The 17,456-nt window shown below is 36.4% G+C and overlaps 1 protein-coding gene across 1 annotated transcript in view; it reads left to right on the plus strand.

The window, feature by feature from the left end:
• Positions 1-7,842, plus strand: part of TBC1D15 (TBC1 domain family member 15) — a 35,017-nt gene extending 27,175 nt beyond the window's left edge. The window contains exons 12-17 of the mRNA XM_039703899.1: positions 598-698; positions 1,382-1,481; positions 1,818-1,915; positions 5,976-6,092; positions 6,713-6,799; positions 7,479-7,842. Coding sequence (XP_039559833.1) covers positions 598-698; positions 1,382-1,481; positions 1,818-1,915; positions 5,976-6,092; positions 6,713-6,799; positions 7,479-7,685 — 710 coding nt within the window. The 3' untranslated portion in view covers positions 7,686-7,842. The remainder of the gene's footprint in view (positions 1-597; positions 699-1,381; positions 1,482-1,817; positions 1,916-5,975; positions 6,093-6,712; positions 6,800-7,478) is intronic.
• Positions 7,843-17,456: the final 9,614 nt, after the last annotated feature.

The following is a 17,456-nucleotide window of genomic DNA, read 5'->3' on the forward strand; positions in this document are numbered from 1 at the left end:
TAAAGCATATTCACTGACAGAAAAAAAAAAGAAGTGTAAAATGCAAAGTTTTCTTCATAAGATCTGTTGCACTATGTTTTTCTGGAATTGCAACTCAGCATCTCTTTAAGTGAATTTGAGAAGAAAATCTTCATTAAGGGGGTGGGTGAGGGAGTACAAAGATACTCAGAATTTTTAAATGTCTATAAGAAAGTAATCAAGTACAAATAGAAAGGAAATTACTTACAAGTTTGTAATTTTGATGGTGCAAGGTAGAGTGTATATATATATATGCTCCCGAATTCTAAATAGGAACATTCTTACTAAAAATATGTTGTGTACAGACTCAGTTTGTACATATTTTAACAGCTGTTGGAACAGCTTTATATTCTCTTTAGATTGGCAGAAATGGCTTGTAAATCTTATCAGATCTGTGGGATGTTGGTGCCTATTAATACAAATTTGTCCTTACTGGTAGCTGAATCTGAGAATTATAGTATCTGTATGTTCTAACATTTGTTTCACTCAGTCATTCATCACACTTGAAAAATTACTGTTTAACTGCTGAGTTTACATTTATTTTTGTTTTTTTTCCTCCTTTGGTTTTTCTCCATCAAGGTTATGTGCAGGGGATGAGCGACTTGCTGTCACCTGTCTTGTATGTTATGGAGAATGAAGTAGATGCCTTTTGGTGCTTTGTATCATACATGGATCAAATGGTAAAATAAGGCTTTTTTAGCTCACATAAACAGATAAGCTACAGATATTATTTGGGGTTAATTTTACTTTATAAATTTCACTGGGTTTTTTTAATTCTTTTAAAGCACTCATTTTGTGTTTGGAGTCAATATGTTTTTGTTGATTGAGGTTGTGGTGGGTTTGCAATAGTACTGCTGTACGGTACAGGCATATTTGGCTCCTTAAGAATTCCAAAGTAACCGTCACAGACAAATTTGTATTTATCAGGAGTCCTCAAGCAGGATTTTGTTCAGGATAATGGTTTAATTATATACCTGCCTTTTGGGTTTTGTTAAATGCAGTTTAGACTTCCACAAACTGAAGCTCTTATGACTTGTGCATGTGGCAAAAGAGTGTGTGACTGATATGACAGTAAAAGAGAATTTTTTTGAGTGCAGTCATGCTGCTGGGAAGTACAGAGCTTAATCAGATTTAAACTATCATTTATTACATACAAAAATGTTAGCAAAGAAATACAGTTCAGCGCGTTAAACTTTTCAGTAAAAGGCAGACATTTCATTAGATAGAAGTACAGTTAAATATATATTAAGTAACTAAAGGGTGAGAACCACTGTTACAATAACAAAGCTTCTTTTAAAACAGCTGCAAATCTCAAAATTGAGTTAATAAAAGTGACACAGTGCTAATGTTTTATTCCATACAGCATCAGAATTTTGAAGAACAGATGCAGGGTATGAAGACACAACTTATTCAGCTGAGTCACTTGCTTCGTTTACTAGACAGTGGATTTTGCAGTTATTTAGGTAGGTGTATTACTTATGCACAGTAACTGAAAGAGCTTCCTGTATTCTGTTCCTCACAAGTCTAAATATAATTCCAACATTATATGAGTATAGGACTTGTAACTTTATAATGCCTAAAATGTTTAAATTATTGCTCCATGCTTATTGAAAAGACAGGGTCATCCTGTTACCAATTTTAAAAATATGTCATACTCTTGCAAATATCTTGATTCTAAAAAGGTCCTGCCGTGTTAAAATTAGTGGTGTAAGCATGTACCTGTAAAGTGTGTATTTTTTTTTTAACCTGTTGTTTGAACCAAATTTGATGCTTCTGAAATGTCACACTCTTATTCCTAGAATCTCAAGATTCAGGCTACCTTTATTTTTGCTTTCGGTGGCTTCTTATCAGATTTAAAAGGGAATTTAGTTTCCAAGATATTCTTCGACTCTGGGAGGTAAGGAAATATTTCATCACACAATTTCCAGCAGTTTTTGGACTTTAGAACAAAATGCATGGATCATTTTGCAAAGTGTTTAATTCTGTGATAAATTAAGAAGAAAAGGACGCTTTTCTGAAGTGTCTCAAGATTCTGAACCTGAGGACAAGTGAGCATTTCTTATGTCTTTTTAGCCTAAAGAACTAACTTGTGAAAGTAATGAAAACAATACTTATTAGAGCTGGTTTGCATAAATTGGCTGTCCAAAATGATTTGGACAGGAGCCTTCAACTGAGACTCTCAAGTGAAAGTAGTAAGTGGAGAGTACCAGTTAACTGTTAATGGAAAACAGCTCATTATAGAAGAAAGAACATTTGTTTGGTTAATTCCTTGGTATTGGTGATTCTTTATAGATTAAGTTGAATGAAGCACTGTCAGGGTAGTTTGTGTTAGCCAAAACCATGAGGAGGATGATTTCAGAAGGTTGTTTATCTTGATGATAAGGCCTTGTGATGCTGCATAACATTAGGTAAAACATCAAAATGTTGAAGTTCTGATCATTCTGGTTTAATGAGATCTTTTTTTGATTTAGGTGGTCTTGGAGTCAGATGAAATAATTAAGATTAACTAATATTCTTGTCTTTAATTTTTCATTTTGGGAAAATTGAGAAGTGTGTCAGCAGTACAGGTTTATAGTTGAAAATGCATTTAACAGGGTCACAATATTCATTGAAAACTCAGAAGAAGAGAATAAATGTTCAGATGAAAGGAGGGAGTATTTTATAGGACATAACATCATGTGTGTTGAGGAACAGAAGGGTAATGAAAAGAACAGGGTTGAGATGCATAAAGTTTGTACTATAATGAAAAATAATGTTGTTTCTGGTGTGATGAAAAATAATGTTGATACTTTTATTCACTTTTTTCCACTAATGAAAAAGGAGTCACATAAAGAGGAGGACCAGTATTTAAAACTGTCTAAAGTAAATCTTTTTTAGCTTTTTTTATCATCAGTTGGTGGAATTTACTATCATAGAGTATTGAGGTGGTATTTCAACCAGAGGGAAAAAAAAGTTTATGGATAACATTCATAAATAAGGAAAGCAATATGTACAAAACCAGAAGAATTCTCTTATTTGAAGGTATAAATGATAATGATTTGGGAGGGGAGATGCACTCATCTCTTCCCCCCAATATTACTTTCTCAGTATTTTTTAGAGACTAATTTTTCTTTTTAAGTAGATGACAACAGTATTTTTATTTATAGTTTATTGTCCCAGGCTAACATGTTTTTATCACCTCTGCTTTAGGACATATATATGTGTACATACAGGAAAGAAACACTACATTTCTCTCCCAAGTATTTTTTTCCTCTCTTAGGAAAATGATGGAAACATTTTGATATATGATAGTCTTGTAGGTTTCTTATAGCACATCATAATGTATGTTTACTAAGTATTCAATTTCTTTACTAGGAGATATGGAATGGGAAAGGAAATATCTTGTTTTCCTTTTTAAAACAAAGTAATTAAGGCATTATGTTAATGTTTCTATGTGAAGGCTAGAGTCACCTTGATCAGTTCGGTTTACAGTAGGTTGCTTTTTTTCAGTGTATAGCCATGCAGCTCCACTGGTATCAGTGAAGTAAGTGGGATTTACAAAGGCAAGCTATAGGCACAGGAGGCCTTTTCCCTTTATAGAGAAATTAATTAATTTTTTGGGGTATTTGGCTGAGCAAACCTCATGTCCAGTTTTGTAATAGCTCATGAATTGAGGGAATCCATTTGAAGGCAATATTACACGCTGACATATACATGCAGAGCGTAGAATGGGATGAAGGAGAGGTACCATCTGAGATTCCAGTCCCAGGTTCCAGGATTTCTGGGGCTTTTTCTGTCTAATCTGCTAATTTCAGGGTTCTTGTGGATCTCTCTTTCTGTCCTCTGACTCATATGAACCACTAAGTAGGCATCAGACACTTTTTCCTTGTTCCTATTGGCTTCATGACTTCCAGTGTTTTCTCAGAAAAAAAAAGAAATGAAAAAGATTCTTCACTAGTCTGGTTTCTCCCATCTCCATTCACCTTGGAAATGGGGAAATGGGAGGTACTGGTTCTTACCATCTGGAGTAGAGGCTAACTCCCAGCCTTTGCACTTCCTGAGCAAGATCCGTAATCAGATTGTGGTAGAATATGTCAGTGGTTGTTTCATTGCTCTTGCATGTGATAGAGAGGTGACATTCCACCTTTTGTGTGTGGGTTAAACTGCTCTGGCTGCAGATAGGTTAATTTATAGCACATTCTAGCAGTGCCTCCCAAACACAGCCCAGATGTACTGACCCACTGCTTAGCTGTGACAGAATTGAGAGTAGTTCAGTCCCTTCTTGATGCTGGAGAAACAGGTAACATCACCTGGTAATTCCAGCCAGTTCTTAATCTTTTGTTTGCACAATGGCTGGTTTAGAAGAAACCCAGAAGAAAAATTCTGTAACAAAATAACAACTAACTCACTAGCTCCAGTGTTATTCTAGTACCACTTGGTAACATACAGCCAGAATGAGTTGGGAATAAGTTATTTTACATGCATTGGTTACAATATTCATGGCTGCTGTGGTAGTGCTAGAACAAACGAGTCTTTACTTGTGTAGCTATCGGAAAGAAAAAGAAAAAAACAGTTATTGCTCGTTATTTTTTTATTTTTACCTTCATATTTGTAACTTAAATGCTACTTTTTCTCCCATCTTTTCACCATGTTGTGATGCTGCTGTTATGCATTTACATACATAACCTTAAATGCATGCTCTGCTCCAGACTTCAAAAGGTTTATCAAAAATGGTAGCAAAATGTATGGGTTTTTTTGGGCAGCAACTTAATGTTGAACCAAATCAATGAACAACTGTCAATATGTCCTTCTGGTGAAGCAGGAATAGAAGAAAGCAATAGTGTGTAGACACAGACTGTGTTTGGTAGATTATAGGCATTTTCATTCAATTGTTATTTTTTATCAGCCTATCTGCATTCCAGTCTTTCTTCTGGAGTGAGAGAACGCTTTAACAGAATATTGGTTGTCTGATAAAGATGCAAAATTTAATTTCCAAACTGGATCTTAATTGAAACATTCAAGTTTATTTGCACTCTATTTTGGGTGAATTTTCTTTGGATATCTTTGGGATTGATGCAATTCTGTTTACAGATTACATGTACTACTAATGAAAGTTCAAGTATAAGCTCTTGCTCAGCTATAAGGCTTTATTCCACCAATAATGATGAAAAAAGATTTTTGCTAGTGAAGTAACAATTTTTCAGCAGTCTGATTTCTTACCTGCTTTTTTTTGAGAGTAAATCCATTGTCTTAAATCCCTTTATCTGTCAGGGCATTTGTGGAAGCAGACTTTTGCTTCTTTTGGGTTTTGTTGGCAAAATTGTTCTCCAGATTTCTGCCCACCATACATATTCTTTTCAAATAATTTTTTTTAAAGATTTTTGTGAATGTACTAAAATAGGGTATTAGTACTGAGGTTACACACTTCAGGCCCAGTAAACTCAAGAATTGCTAATTGTGTCCTCCATGGGATCAAAAGCTGATGTGTCTTGGTATACCCACGTACCCCCAGTAGCTGCATGTGCATGTCTTTGGGTTCTCATGGTGGCAGGATTGGCAACAACTTTAGCACCTTATTTATAAACATTAGAGTCTTCTTAGCTGTTACTGGGCATGACACTCTTCTGCCAATTCACACGTAATGCAGATACTCTAAACCACACAAATAATTTTTAGCTTCAGTTACTTCTGTTTCACATGAGCTGAGGCAGAGCCCACATCACAAGACCACAGGCTGAAGCAGTTTAGTAGCATTATAGTGGACAATGGCTTAAGAAGCAGATAAGCATTTGGTGACTCAGACTTGCAGTTGTCTCTAAAGGGCCAAAAGTAAAATTCCAAATAATCGTACAAATACTTAGTTGCTTTTAAAACCAGCTTATTAGTTAAGTGATTTGCTGGAGGACTTATATTCTAAGAACTACTTTTCAGCGGAAAAGTATAAGCATTTCAAATGTGGGGGTTTTATATTTTAACAGGTCATGTGGACGGAATTGCCTTGTCAGAATTTTCATCTTCTCCTTTGTTGTGCTATCCTAGAATCTGAAAAACAGCAAATAATGGACAAGCACTATGGCTTTAATGAAATACTAAAGGTACCAAATTCTTATGCATTATTGTGCTGCTTTTGGCTGAAGTAGAATTGTCTTCCTAGTGGCTATTATGGGGTTGTCTTTTGGGTGCCAAGTTAAATATTAACTAACTTTTTGGAGTTAATGCAATATGATTGTGGTTTATGTTGGGGGAGGGAAAGGTGCATACCATTTTCTGAAGGGTTAAGTGTCTATCCTGCAGGCTTTCAAAATGGTTTATTGGATGTCTGTGTTTAGTGAGAAGATCATTAACAGATTGAAAATGGTTCTCTCCTCAGATGAGTTACTATATTTAATACTAACTTTTGCTTTATCTTCTATGATCTAATTTATCATCTCTGAAAATGTGAACTGCAGGGGGAAGTATGTAGGAGGGCCAGGTAGTTTGCCACGTTTAGAGGTACTATGGATTCCTCTTGCAGACCTTGGATGCTGGTGAAAGGCAGCTGTTCCATAGTGTACCTTGGAATAGCCATTTCTCAAAGATTATAGACTATGTCTAGCATTTCACAGCTTAAGGGGCAGGTTAATAAGGTGATACTTACTAGCAGTGCAGTATTAATGTATTTTGGGTGAAACATGGTTATAATTTATCTCACTATACCTTGTGAATCTATTTTTAGCATATCAATGAACTGTCTATGAAAATTGATGTGGAATATATACTCTGCAAAGCAGAAGCAATTTCTATGCAGATGATGAATTGCAAGGTAAAGATCTCTATCTACTGTGAATGTTTATAGACAGGAAAAGTATGTAGTTTAAGTGTTCATGTGTGACTTGTGAAATAACTGAATGCCTGGGTACAGTGAAGCATGTTGTGTAGCTATGCAGTGCCTATGTTCAAGCAGCCTGTAAGAAAGAATAGTTGATTTTATAGAGTAATACTGTTCACTGGGGGAAAGTTGAATTGTGCTTTTTCGTTGTGATTTCTCAGCTCTCATTAGGTAACCTCACTCCAAGAAATTTAATGTTTGGTGTGCTTGAGAAAAACTAGTTGAAAGGTGCATCGTATTGAAAGCATGCCAGACTTATTAGGCAAAAACTAGTGGGTCACTCAATAAAACTAATTTCAATAACATGAAGTGTAATTTTAGTAGCTGATTAGACTAACTTTTGTAATGAAGATTATATTAATCAGAATTAATCAGGAATTGATTCCTGAGTGTGTTCCTTTTGCTGTCTTCTTGAAAAACAGCTTCAGAAAATGTTAACTCTAATGTAAGTACTGCTGAGAGAGGTGCTTTCAGTATGGCTAAATTCAGATGAATGATTTGTCACATGAATGAGTACTGAGAATGCAGGATGGACGGAGGGGACTTTGTTGTTAACTTTTTTTAAATTTAATTACAGTGATTTTTAACATTATCCCTGCCGCCTCCTTTCTAGGAATTGCCTCAAACAGTCAGTGAGATCCTGGGGATAGAGAACAGTTCGGTAACTCCGGATTCTGATATGGGAGAGGATGAAAGTGGAGCTGAGTTGAGCTGTGCGACGTCTCTGTACCCGAGCATCTCAAGCCCTGTAACTGCTGCCAATGGCACGAGGGACGGCGCTCAACAGGCGGCTGAGACGCAGAGCCTGACACCTGCCTAATCACACTTGGTCCCCTTGGAGAAAGACTTTCACTGAGCACATTTTGTTCAAGCACTTGAGAGATGGATATTTAAATTTGGTGTTGATTAAGCTTTAAGGTTGTAAAGAAAATCTGTACTGTAATGCTTTTGCATTAAAGCTTTACAACATGACTCAACTTAACTATTTTTGTAGTTTCTTCTACCAAAATAGCCTTTTGTTTTCAATAACATTCCTTAATATTTTTGTAGCCAAGTGCATTTTCTTTTTGCTGGTAAACTGGAAATGGATGGTGATTAAGAATGAAAGAAATTGCTGGATTTGCTGAGCTTTCACACATATTGGTCTAAGACAGTGTGAGCTCTTTGATTTAAGCAGATTCACAATATGCCAGCTGAAGCTGCTGTACAAAATTTTCAAGCTGAAGTGATGCTGATGTGCTAAAGGAGGATTCTTTTGTAAATGGATTTTCCCTATCTCAAATGTTTACAAAAATACTTCTAAGTATTTGTTGCTGGTTGAATGTAGATTTGAAGTGGACATTCATACTTGCACAGTTTAATGTCCAAATACTGAATTTTGTGTAATTGGGAGTGGATGAACAGTATATTTTTACATTAACATATCTTCACTTTATATATACATATATATATTTACACACATACACACACTATATACACAATTGTTTGTGAATACTAAAAATAATACTATTAAAAATTGTATTTTCAATATCTAAATAAACTTGACTGTTCATTCATATGAATCAGTTTGACCAAATTAATGCACAGCTCCAACCTGGGCTCTTTTTCAAAACTTTTCTAACTGAAGGTAACTTTCATGTGAATACATTCAGTCCTACACTTGATGTAATTTTGCAATCGATACCTTGCAAACTTTACTAATGTTCATACTTGTTAATATATTAACTGATCAGTTAACCACTTACACTGTTTTTATGGCAACATTATTTGGAGAATTGATAAGCAAGTTGTAAAAAAGCCAACCAACAAACCACACACCAAATAGTAATCACAATTAACATTAATACATTTTTTCTATCTGCAAAAGGCGGTGAGTTTATTCCATGCCGTGCTGATGTCCTTTGACGTTATGTGAAATTTAACATAACTGATTAAGTGTATTCATTATTTGGTTAACTATTGTACATATATAAAATAAAAGTCAAAGCTGATTTAGTGTTTTTAATTAAATCATATTTAGAGAAAAAATCTAGTTGTCTGGTGGTTAATGTAAGAACATGAGACAGAGGGAGAGCTAGTGGTTAGTCCATGGATATGATATATTTTGTGGGTAATGGAGGGCTGTGGGAGTTTCTGCTTTTTACTACAGAGTGGAACATGCCTTTCCTCTCTAGGTAGTTGAAGTGTGGGATGTGGCAGAGCTTTCTTTTCTTGTGGAGCAGTTTACTTTTACAAATGTTATTTGTGCCATCTTAAGCAAATACAAGTAATACAATAGGCTTTAATAGATAAATCAAGTTGTTAAAATAATTTGGAAGTTGATTCAACTTCTCTCACCAGTTGTCAGCAAACACTGGACAGCTGAATCAGTTCAGATTTTGGTTTTAATATTGTCAGTGTGCTATCTTTCATCAGTTAATAAGAACTTGAGTCCTATGCCGTGAAAGTCAAGGATTCACAGCTCAGCGTTATCTGGAGGCTTTCATTTCCTGCCCAGGAAATTACTGTGAAGCATCATGCCTTTGTTCCCTGGTGAGCATTGTACTTTTTGGCAGTTAATTTAATGTGACATAGAATACAGAAAGGCATTAGAACTTGGATATTCAACACTTTGGTTCAAAGATATTAAGCAAGTTAGTTTCAGTATTTTTTGAGCACCTAGTTCACTTTGAAGTGTACTTGCAAAATATTTTTCATCAAAAATTATGTTCAATGCAACTATGGCAGGAGAGGGAAATGTCTACAACAGGAATGCTGTGGACAAGCTGTCAATTAACTGTGCATGGTTCTTAGTTATTTAGGATATGCATCCACAAAAAAACTATTCAAGATACTAAGATCTTGAAGAACACCACAACTGACAACATAAATATTCAAATGTTTGGGAAAGACATATTTAAGTGGAATTCTGTAATTTCTTAGAATTACACCTATGGCTGCTAAGAAAATTTACCAGCCCATAAAGTAAAGCTTGCCTTTCCTTTTTGGGTATAATTTTTCATCTTTTCCCTTTGTATTCACCACTTGGAAGTCAAAGATGAGAAGGTTGCTTGTGAGCTAGCAGTGAGCAGCTGCTGTGGAGGGCTCGGGGTAGGTAGGCTTGCTCAGCTTCCTAACAATAAGATGAAACGCCACTTGCAGCTTTCATTATCTGTAGTTTTCTTCCTGATGACAGGCAGCCTTGCAAAGAGTTGCAGGAGGAATCTCATCTTCACCAAGTTATTCCTAGTTGTTTTAGTTTCAGTGGAGACATCAAAAACACTGTGAGAAACTTTAACCAAGATCATGATGGCTAAAATGCCATGAAATACTTTGGGTTGACAGTTCAGGATGTTTAAATTTATTTTGTATTTGAATAACTTAGATTGCTTAGGATTAATAAATGTGAACTAAACTAAAGACAGTTTGGTCACAGTTGTCAGGCCATAAAAGAAGCAATACTGGTTTAATTCCTGCAAACCTGTTTTGTTTCTTAATGCTTGACACTTGAAGATAATTATCATCTGTGGATGAGGTTTAAAATGTCATGTTTTTCAGTCACAGCAGTTTTCCAAGGTATTTGTTCCAAGGTAAAAATTATATTGACATAGTTCTTTCAAATACATTTTTTTTCCTCATTTTGTCTTTTTGGGCAATTATATTCATTTTGAAATTACATTCTTGAAGTTATTTTATTTTGTTTGCGGGCAAGATGATAGCTTACAAAACAGAGAAATGGAAATGGCTTACAAAATGGAGTTGGAAGTTTCTTTGAAATTTGGACTAATGTGAATGTTTATGAAATAGTTTTGATACTGGGAAGGTAAATTGAAAACTATAAAAAGATGATCCTAAGCTACCCACAGTCATCACTTAAAGCTTCAGTTACATTGAATAGTGCCTATCCTGTTCAGCTACGGGAACTGTGTTTGCACCCAGTGAATGTTGTAGCCAGTGGCCTTCAAACCTGTGTTGGGTTTGGAGGTGTTGTTTTGGTTGTTGCAGGTCATCTTCATAAGGAATTTAAGGCTATATATATGTTACAACAGGTCCTGATTGCTTTGAGGATCAGATGTGGAAGTACTGTGATAATTGAATTATAGATCAAAACAAGCATTGCTAATACAAAACATTGTATTAGCAATGTTTTTGTTTTGATCTGTAATTTAATTCAAATTAAGGTGTTAGTGTTTAACAGAGCCCAGTTTTATTGCTAACAAGATTTTTCTTAAAACCTTTAAATTTTTCTAGCGGACAGTTTTAAAATGCTGATGGTGCCTCATTAATTATTCTCTTTGATTTTCCCACACACATTACTTGACAAAATTCCTTGCCTCAGTGAGCCAAACAGTGAGGAACTGGTTTCCTCATTACTTTAAAATACATTCTTGAGCACCAAATTAAAGCTCCAGTGTTGAAACTTTTCAGAAACCTGTAAGAAGTGTTCATCTAGCTTCAACTTTTTGAGATAATATTTTAGTTCAAAATATGTGAGGCATTTTTGTTTTGATCTGTAATTTAATTCAAATTAAGGTGTTAGTGTTTAACAGAGCCCAGTTTTATTGCTAACAAGATTTTTCTTAAAACCTTTAAATTTTTCTAGCGGACAGTTTTAAAATGCTGATGGTGCCTCATTAATTATTCTCTTTAGTTTTCCCCCATACATTACTTGATAAAATTCCTTGGCCTCAGTGAGCCAAACAGTGAGGAACTGGTTTCCTCATTATTTTCAAATACATTCTTGAGCACCAAATTAAAGCTCCAGTGTTGAAACTTTTCAGAAACCTGTAAGAAGTGTTCTTCTAACTTCAACTTGTTGACATAATATTTTAGTTCAAAATATGTGAGGCATTTGTTCCTCACTTTTCTAAACCATTTTCTGTTACAAGATAGTTGCATAACTTGAAAAAAGATTTTATTTTCAATCATTTAGCATTAAGAATTTGGATTATGAACTAGTTTTGGTATCACTAGCATGATTTGTGCATACTACTGTGATGCAAATGAAGCCTTACCAAGTATGGGGTTGAATTCCTGTTGGTAGAAGCTGTGTTTTCCTCAAAATATTCCCTGTTGGACAGCAGAAATGACAAGTCTGAAGAGGTTAGCAACATTTTAAAAGTGCATCTGTGAATTGATTCATGTTACAAATAGAAATGGAAAAAAGCAATTAAGTGGGCTGAGTACAGGATTAATAATTTGCTTATGTGTTAAATGTCCCTCTGACTCGATTTTAGTAATTGTGTTGATGCAACTGAAAACTGAAGTTTGGTCTGTGGGCTGCAGAAGAGTGACTGGTACCTGCTGCTGGCTAAATATCTTAAAATATATTTTTCAAACCTGTTGTGTGTTTTTTCTAAGTATTTGTTCAGTGGCTGATGCCATCTCTGTGTGAAAGAAGCATGGTGAGAGAAGTCAGTGCTTGTTCTTACAAGAAAAATCCCATCAGCTGCTCTATGGTGGCTGAGTTTAAAGCCGGAAATCCTAACCTTTTGTTCTGTCTGTGCAGTTACGTCTAGTTCGGTAATTGGCGTGACCATGCTTTGTATGTGAGCATTGATAAGCTGATGAGACACAGATACATAACTGAGCACTTAACAGACAGATTTCATTTATGTGTGATACTATATTTGATTTGAAGATGCTTTCAAATGGTTTTGGGGTTTTTTATGGTATTGAAAGAGAAGTTGTGCTTCATGTGGGACTTCAAAATGTGCTATTGAATGAAGTGATATTATTGCAGTGCAGGCCTTGTATAAACTAAGCTTGAAATTAATTTTTCATTCAAGTGAGGATTTTCTTCTTAAACATTTTTAGAGAATATGCTATTTTTTCATGTTAAATCACAATATCTTTGGCCCAAATTGAATTTTTCTGATTAATTGAAAACAAAGGATATATTGTAAGATGTCAATTTTTACCTCATCCAAAATCAATTTCACAGTTGAATCAAATATATATTTCAAACTTTCTATATAATTCAAATAGAGGAATGCTATTCATTCCTTTATTCCATTCTTCTAGTTTGGTGGGTTTTGGGTTTTTTTGAAAGAGTTCAATTATAGTATATATTTTGATTATACAGGCTCATGCCTCATACCCTACCTTAACATTGGATTTTAGACTGTTTCTGCAGGTGTATCTTGTTATTAACCAACCACTGCAGAGCCTGCTGTGCAGAGCTGAAGCTGCTGCCCAGGCTACAGCAGTTCAGCAAACGGTGGTCACTTGTGTCCTCTCGGAGTGTTGCAGTTGACCCTGGCCAGCAGCCATGCACCCACCCAGCCCCTTGCCTAGTCCCCTCTTCCATGGGATGGGAGAAAATAGAAGGAAGGCAGGAAGGCTCATGGACTGAGGTAATGAGAGTTTAACAGGAAAAGCAAATGCTGCTCCCACAAGGAAAGCACAAAGAGGATTTCATGCACTCCTACCTATCAGCAGGCAGGTGTTGATGCACCTCCTGGAGAGCAAGATCTCACCACAAGTTCCTTGGAAATATAAAGGCCGTGATCATGAATGAAATGCCATGGCCTGCATCCTCCTCCTTTCCCTGAGCTTTTATTACAGACCACAATGGCATGTGCCTTTGGTCAGTTTGGGTCAGCTTTCCTGGCTGTGACTGCTCTCAGGCTCGTGCCCACCCCTGGGAAGCAGGCAGAGAACCTCAGTGCTCTGTGGTGTTCAGCAGCAGCTGAAACCCTGCTGTGTTGCCAACACTGACCCACTGAACCCAAACACATCACCATGCAGGCTGCTATGGGGAGAGTGAACTCCATCCCAGTTTGACCCCTGTGGTGTGATGATTCCTTGATGAGTGAGATCATGTTAGGAAAAACTCCTTGCTGTATTGGACACTTTTTAAGCACCCATCCAGATCTGGTGCAAAAAATAGTTGTATCTCATACAACTGGTGTGCGATGTTCTGTTTTGCTTGCCAAAACTCAGTGAGATGCAACACTAGATTTTTTCCAAAGCACTCTTGGTGTATGAATTGGTCCAGATGACCTTTAGGTTCCATCAGTACACACCACCTTTGGGAATGGTCTTGGAGAGCTTCCACACACTCTTCTGGTTTTACTGCTCCAGTAAGTGATGCAGGAAAAAAAGGGAGTCTGTAAAGTATGAACTTTTGGGTTCAGGGACTTAATAATTCCTCAAGCAACAAACAGTACTACTACTGTGACCAAAAGTGGCAATCCCAGCTCTTTGTGCCCTGCCCTGGGCTGCTACACCTTTTATGCTGTTATGATAAACTTGTGCAACATATGGTGAACAGCATAAAGGAGCTGATAAATTTCAGACCTAAATTGTCTTAGCCAGATCACTCATACCACGTTTTTTCATAATGTGGTGAATACCTGTATATATGCATACAAAAAGCTTGTTAAAATTCCAGATTTGCAATATTGGAAGGCACTTTTAAAAACGTGTCAATAATTGATTGTCTACAGTATCTCCTGTTGGAAGGCATGTCTTGTGCTAGATGCCTGTCTAATCCATTTGCAGGATACCTTTAGAAATCCTGCACTGTATCATGCAAGCAAGTTTCAGGTGTTTGTGGATTTCCAGCTCAGATAGTGTAATTGCATACAGCTGGAGATTTTCTGTAACTTTGGACTTCGCTCACATGATCTCTGCCTTCCCTGGTGATTGTGCAGCTGGTTATCTGTAAGCAGCTCTCTCCACCCCAGCATCTGTTTAAATTTTGTAACCAATACAGCATTTCTGAGGTAGGTACAGTCTGGGAATTTACAGCTTGGCTCGAGAGGCTCTAAAAACTGACTTTTACTAAATAGTTTAAGTGTGAGGGTATGTACTTGAGGCTCTCCTGTGCTCTACACCCTTCCATTTAACTGAACCCACCCCTTCGCATGATTTGTTACAAATCTGTACCTGTATGCCTTATCTCTCTTGTGAGAATGTTATGAGAAATTACACCAAATGCTATACTGCCATCAAGATGAATGACGTGCATTGTTTTGCCTTGGTCCACAGGACAGTCATGAGAGGAAATGAAATTTGCTTGACTCAATTTGTTCTCAACAAATCTGTCCTGACTGTTTAATCATCTGTTATCTTCTGGATCATTACAAATAATTTTGGTACTTCTGTTTTCTCAAACAAGTGAAATTAGACTGGTCTGTAATTCTTCAGCCCTTCTTCCTCCCCATTATCTTCTTGGAGATTGACATAATTTTGGCCTTTTCCCAGTCTTTTGTCACTTGTCCTTCCCCATAGTTCTTAAACCAGTTATTGATGGCAGAGGTTTAATGAGCCTCCTCTGTAAGTGGTTTCTGTGCTCTCATTTGCTATGATCAGACTCATCACAAGTATTCTTCAACATTATTTCATGTTGTTAAAAGCAAAGAGCTTATCTCTCTGCCCTTGCTATTAGTTGTGACAGACATCTGGTCACAGTTGATTCTTTAACAAAGGCTGATGGAAAAAAAGTGCCTTGAATACCTAGCTAATTTTAAGCGCCTTTTTTGTTTTGTCCTTTCCTTGTGTTCAGTGGTCTGATAGTTCACTTCTTATAGCTGCTGCTGTAGTAATTTTTTTAAAAGTTGCTTTTGATGTCTTATATTAATGACTTTGAATTTTGTACCACAGCTTTCATCTATGTGCTATTCTACCTGTATTTGTTATCTTGGTCCTTGTTTGCATCTCCTATAAGGTCCTTTTTTGAATTGAAGTAATGATGAACTAATTACTTATGCTACTACTACTAGTAAAAGTGTAGTAGAAGATTGCACTTCCTCTGTAATAAAATAGTTTCCTGATTAAACTGTGTTTTCTCTGGAGCAGAGACAGAACTCTGTTTCTGTTCTAGGTTCCCTCTTCTTGGCTTTTGTAATAACTGAATTTATTGAAATCCTTTTCTTTTTTTCTCCTGAAATAGTTTCTGTCTTTTTCTCAGAACCTTTCTTTTGCTGAAAACTGTGAATTTACTTTATGTTTATGAGATCATCTATGCTCCCAGGTCTTCCTAGCCAGTCTCTTTTGGTAGATATCCTTGCCCAATGTTTGTTAGTTGGTTAAAATCCCCTTAGTGTTAAAAGAGGATGGTTTTGATGGTTGTTTGAAAACCCATATCCTCATGACTTAAAAATTAAGTGTACATTGTCATTATAGATTTTTCAGCAGACCTACATTGCTCAGAGAATTGGGCTTAGAAGTGCATGTCTGTGTATCTCTCTGGTAAACAGGAACAGACTGTACCTCTTTCCTTTTTGGAAAAGCTCCTTTGGTTAATCCACTTGTCAGTTGCTTCACAAAGTCCTTGTTTTACCAACAAAATTGTGATTTGAAGTTATTGGGACTTCTGTTTTCTGCTCGTGTCAATGTTTCTTACATGAATAATTAGCACATCTGTTCTCTGCCCTGCCTTTTTGACCTGTCAGTGAATAATGGTGGTGTTTACATCTTAGATCCTTGTGGAGGCCTGTGGTTAGATAAAAGGTAGGAGAATAGAGACAGTGGTGAAGGTAATCTCACCCCTAAGGAGTTACAGCTGTGCTAATTATCAAGCATTAAGAACAAGCTTGCCCTTAATAGGCCACAGCTGGATCCAATTAAGAGGGGTATTATAAAAGAGCAGGTTGGCTGGTGGAGATGTGAGATGGAGTTTGCTGGCTGTGCTGAGAAGAAGAAAGAGTTAGTGCCGTGAGGAGCTGCCCATGAGATATCACTGAGATAGTATGAAACCTTCACAATAAGATGGCAACAGAGGCCATCTTTCTTTATGCTTTTTTGATACCTTTTCATAGCTTTAGTTCTTTCTCTGTTCTGCCCCATGATGACTTGAGAGTTCTTTTTCCTGCTGTAGTGTGCCTTGAGACAAAGACTTGGTGATCTGGGAGAGCCAGGGCTAAATTTGAATAGTATTTTGGTCAATACAAGCTGCTCTGCCCTGTGAATTTCACCCTCAAGTTAAATCAAGCTATGGTGAATGTTACAAATATTTTTAAGGAAAATATGCTGAAACTGGCAGTTGATATTTCTGGTGGGGATAAAATTACTGAAACATGGAAAACATCTCACAGATTTGCTTTAGATTTCAATTTTCACTTGAGAATTCTGCAAATTTTTAAGCTTAAAAAATGCTTAGCTGAGGACTTCAGGCAATAGTGACTCTGCTGTCTCATGAGAGAAAAAGAGAAAATGTGTGTAAAGAGGACCTTGCAGTTTCTGAATTCTGACTGTAGGCGATGAGGAACCTTTTAGTAACAAGACCAAGCTTATCCATTTCTTACTGTCACCATTAACTCTATTTCCCAAGGTGAAATAGCATTGCTGAGTGACACTATGACGTGCTCTATCTAGATCAGGTACTTTTGAATAGTTGCTTTGATGAACTTCTAATTTTTTGGTCAGTGATTTTAAGAATTTACTTAGTCTAAATATACAGCACTGTGAACTATAGAAAAGTAAGTTGAGCTCTCAACAAAATTTGTAATTTAGCAATACTCCCAGAGCCATGTACCAGCTCTGTACAGCAGCTAGAACAAAGAAGAAACAAACATTTTCAGTCCATAAATGTCTTTTGATTTGGTGCTGGTATGTCCACCTACAAAATACAAGGTGCAAAAGGAGAACTCCTAGGGAGAAGCAA

The sequence above is a fragment of the Passer montanus genome, unplaced genomic scaffold (assembly GCF_014805655.1).
Source record: "Passer montanus isolate IOZ18808 unplaced genomic scaffold, ASM1480565v1 scaffold17, whole genome shotgun sequence".
Classification (NCBI taxonomy): domain Eukaryota; kingdom Metazoa; phylum Chordata; class Aves; order Passeriformes; family Passeridae; genus Passer; species Passer montanus.